A 4,678-nucleotide genomic window follows, 5' to 3' on the forward strand; every position below is an offset into this window, starting at 1 on the left:
CTTCATCTACTTTGAGACGCCAGCAGAAGACTTTTAAGCTGCAGCCTCTTCGGCATCCACCTGACCAGCTACGCCTTCATCAACTCCATCTGCCTGTACCATGACATGTGTCATCATCTCGTCTACTGTGTCCACCTCTGCTTCATCCTCTCCGTTTACCTGCTCTTCAGTTCCCCTTTCCATAGGGGGTGAGTCGGGACAGAGCATCTCGATGTCTACATTGTCAATCGCATACAGTGAATTAGTCCCATCGTGTAGACCCAGATCAATGGAGGGTGTTGGTTGAACATTGGGAAAAAGATGAGATTGCAGTACGTATTATTACACAACATTCAGTATATATAATATGTGCAATGATTAAGTATGTTTTGTTTTTGCTAATAAAAGGAGCAAGCTAAAAGAAATGCTGAAAATCGGAGTAAACAAACATTAAATCACACATCTGGGACAAAGTCTTATGCTCGCAGCAAAGCACAATATGTAAGTTTTGATGATGCACTTGAATGTTTACTCTTTACTATATTTAAATATTGAGCATATGAGGTTGTGTTAGCTAATTGATTATCTTATTTTATTTTATTGATTGCATGCTAAGAATAAGAAACATGGTGAAGACCCCGATCCTATTTGGTTTTTCCAAGATAAGCATACACGGCGTGACGAAGATCGATCATGGGTTAACTTGGTGGCTGAGCAGAAATATGTAAGCATATGGACTATATATTGGAATAATTATATATAAGTTCATTTTCATGAGGAATTGTTAGCCATAATCCAGGATGTTTCTCTTATTTTGTTTTGGTTGACTTTTTTTTTTTTTTTTTTAAAGCATATGGAAAGTTGTTTGGAGGTAGTTTTTTTTTCTTGTTCACCATTCTTTATGTTCTTTTATTTGTTTAAGCATATGAAGAACAAAGCAGTAGAGGTCCAGAAGACTAATTGGCCTAAATTTTTATTACATAATGCATTTCATCATTGTAGAGTTTATTGGGCTAGTTCTATGATGACCATAATTTGATGGAGAAGGATATATATTTCGTTTTTGTTAGGCTGAAATGCAGGAAAAGTTGAAGGAATTGGTTGAAGATGAATGTCCTGATAATTTAGAGACGCGAAGAAGGGCTTATGTTGAGGCAATGGGTCCTGAGACAAATAATAGTGTTCGTGGTGAAGGACTTGGGGTGAAACCCCATCAGGTGCCTTGGATTCAAATGAAAGCAGGGTCATCCAACCGATTGCGAGGGCACGACTATGTTCACCTTGAGTCACAGTATGTAGAGTTACAAGAAAGGTACAAACATGACCAGGATCATTGGCGTTCTGAATTGAAGGCGATGGAGGAGTTGTTGAAGCATAACCAGCAAGAGATTGAGGAAATGAGGCAGATGTTATCGCGCTCGTCAGCTTCGCATCATCCATTGCACCAGCAGCTGCCAAACCCATTCCATATGTCGTATTACTCGCCGCAGATGTTCCATCAAATGCCTTATCAAGCCAGGTCAGTTACTCCTACTGGTGGGTTAACTGGATTGCTGAGGGGGGATGCATACCCAAGTGCGACAGACTTTTTAGAATCAGATCAAGGTACTCATGGACTTGAATAGATGCAATTACTTAGTGTTATGCATTTTTGGTATATATAGTTGCTGACGTTGTATTTTGGACCCTATTGGGGTATGCATGCTTTTGTAGTGTATTTGTTGAATATTTGGAATTGCATACTTTTGTATAGTAAGGGCACCTAAAGTTTTTGAACTCTACTGATGTAGGCAGACTTTGTAATATTTGGCTATTGTAATCGACATTGGTAGTTTATATTTATAAGGATGGGGGTTGAATGGTTCAATCTATGAGTATTTATAATTGTTATTACATTTTCAGAATCCATTAAATTTTCATTAAAGAAAAACGTCCATTATATTCGAAAACAAAAGACATTTTAGAAAAGGATATCTAAAGGCGCATCAGCTCAGAAGCAAATTGACTGAATTTTTTTTTTCGGTTGAAAACAATACTGACAAATCTTTGCCACTAGTACTCCGTCCTAAAATAATAATCCTGACAAAAGCTTGCTTAATAGTGGCTATTTGTTTTGTTAGTAATAATTTAGGGTCACTTCATGACTTGTGTCAGAGACACACCTCTACTGACGAATAAGTTGCAAAAGTTGGTCAGTAATAGTAATATTGACAGGACTTTTACTGACCATACTCATTTTCGTAGCTGCACTCGTCAGGAAGTAATTGCTGACGAAGTTCCGTCAGTAATGGTGTTTTTACCGACCACAATGGGTTGCCAGGACAGGGGAAAATTATAGTAGTGACTAAAACACATGTTTGTTTATTAAACATGTCGTGTCAACCCATGTAATATCTGCCAACCCGCCAAAAAATGAAAGGAAATGGAGACTTCAACACACACACACACACACACAAGGGATTGCCACTTTCATTCCTCTCCAACACCTTATCCACCATATTGCAGACAACTTTGTGATTATATGCTACACCATTTGATATTTATAATGTTTCCACAAGTTGTTTTTCAAAGAAGTAGAATTTCTTTTCTTGTTTTTTTGGGTTTGGACAAAGAAATATAATTTCACATGTATATAATTTGATATTTATATTTATAACAATTATATGCATAACTATTTTAGTAATTCAGACATGTTTCTTTACGCATCATAACCAATTCTCACATTATTGTGATCATGGAAAAATTCTTTGCTTTTTCCAATCAACAAAACAAAACAAAAAACAAAAAATCTCATGTCTAATTTTTTTTTTTTTTTCCTTTTAAGCTCTCATATCATTATCATCAATCTCTCTCTCTCTCTCTCTCTCTCTCTCTCTCTCTCTCTCTCTCTCTCTCTCTCTATGGTTTCTCCTACTAAAAAACAATTGATGGAGTTGTTCAAAATTGAATTCCATTAGTTACTAGTTGCTATCATTTTTTATTAAACAAAGTATTAACAAGGTAACCTGTTTAAGACGACCCGAATCTGACACAACATGTTTATTAAATGAGTTAGGTTCGGGTTGAGCATTCTTGACACGTTTATTATCCCAACACACACAAACCTGACACAATACGACTCATTACCAACTCTACGCATGATAAGAAAAAGCATATCGCACAGACAAAAATGCGTGCAGAGAGACTAGTCCTTAATGAAAAGAGTTGAAATCATACAACCTAGTAAATTTTCTATTTTTTCTCTTGGTTTTTGGAGAAGAAGAAATGACATAAACATAATATGCTTGGGTTCCTGCTGAGAAGGATTTTGATCTCACGTTTATTGTATGCTTCACCTACCAATCATGTCAACTAGAATTTCGTAGTGCCAGATGGTAAACCTGAATCAAAATTACAGTTGTGAGGCGTGTTGTATGTATCCATTAATTGTTTAGAGAGAGAGAGAGAGAGAGAGAATTGAGTATGATTCCCACGATAAAAGAAAGTGGCAAGAGTAGCAGCAAGCATAGAGCCTCTGAATTAGGCATCTAAACACCCCAAAATAAGGTCCATGTCCCAATCCAATCCAAACTTGAAATTAATCTTTCAAATAATATCGAGTGTCCTGCAATCTGTATGCTAATTAACATATAACATGTGCTCTTAAACTTGTCTATTTACACCTATATTTCTCTCTTTTCTCACACATACATATACACTAGTTGTACACACTCACGCAAACAAAATATCAAAACCTTAATATATGTACTATATTATATATACCTTGTTCTAGGGAGAGAATTCCCAATACACACGTAAAAAATATATAGTGCTTTTGAGGACACCCAAACAAAATGGAGGAAGTTCTCTTATGTTAATGCAGACAATTTGTTGAACCATGACAAGCACATGATTAAACGGCCAACCCTAACCATCCAAAGTCATCCTTCTAATAAAGAGATGGATTACAGAGGCCGCTGGTCATGAGAGAAATATAATACCAGATTAAGAAAAATGCATTTAAGGTCGAGGACTTCTCTCATCCTTCCATATTAAGTGCTTCCCCTCACGATCGCTCGCGACAGATACTTTCTTAAGGTAATAATGAACTTTTCTTGTCTTCTTTTGAATTTTATAGCAAGTCTTTTGCTTTTTCTAACGAAGGTACGTAATAACTCATGTGGTCCATATAATTTTGCTCAGAGTCCTACATGTAGCTAGATATTCTACAAGACGAACAGATGAAGATGATATCATATAGGTTACCAATCAGCTGTCTGAGCTGACTTCTGCACTCCCATGTATTTTGTTGAATATAGCTAGTGCAGATCATTATAAAGATTATAAGCTTAGCAAAATGATACATGGCATGTGATGTACTTAATGGATTCTCCTCCATCTAGTTTCAATTGGATCTTTTTATGCCTGAAAACTAGTGGCTAAGATATATTGTTGTACTGGTTTGACATTAATTTGATTGATTGTATGGAATGAGCGTGTCATTAATTTTACTTGTTCAAGTTAATGCCGAGAAAAGCAAAGAGGGTGCTAGTAGGGGAGTTTGCGTCAAAAAATTTAATAGGTTTCAAATCAACATCCCATTTTTTGTCACATGAGCTGTATTTGAAGATGAAGAAACACCACCTTTCTTGGTAATAATATTAATGGCTGTGGGGGATTGAAAGCTTAGATAAATGTATTTGCCACTTATAAGTAGTGT

The 4,678-nt window shown here is 36.1% G+C and overlaps 1 protein-coding gene across 1 annotated transcript; it reads left to right on the forward strand.

Moving 5' to 3' along the window:
• The first annotated feature begins 257 nt into the window (after window positions 1-257).
• On the forward strand, window positions 258-1,825 carry LOC117638184. Its single transcript, XM_034373314.1, has 4 exons — window positions 258-311; window positions 388-480; window positions 596-703; window positions 1,050-1,825. Exon 4 carries the CDS (start codon window positions 1,056-1,058, stop codon window positions 1,602-1,604), a length of 549 nt encoding a protein of 182 aa, XP_034229205.1. The 5' UTR covers window positions 258-311; window positions 388-480; window positions 596-703; window positions 1,050-1,055; the 3' UTR covers window positions 1,605-1,825.
• Window positions 1,826-4,678: the final 2,853 nt, after the last annotated feature.

Source organism: Prunus dulcis, chromosome 8 (assembly GCF_902201215.1).
Source record: "Prunus dulcis chromosome 8, ALMONDv2, whole genome shotgun sequence".
Classification (NCBI taxonomy): Eukaryota; Viridiplantae; Streptophyta; class Magnoliopsida; order Rosales; family Rosaceae; genus Prunus; species Prunus dulcis.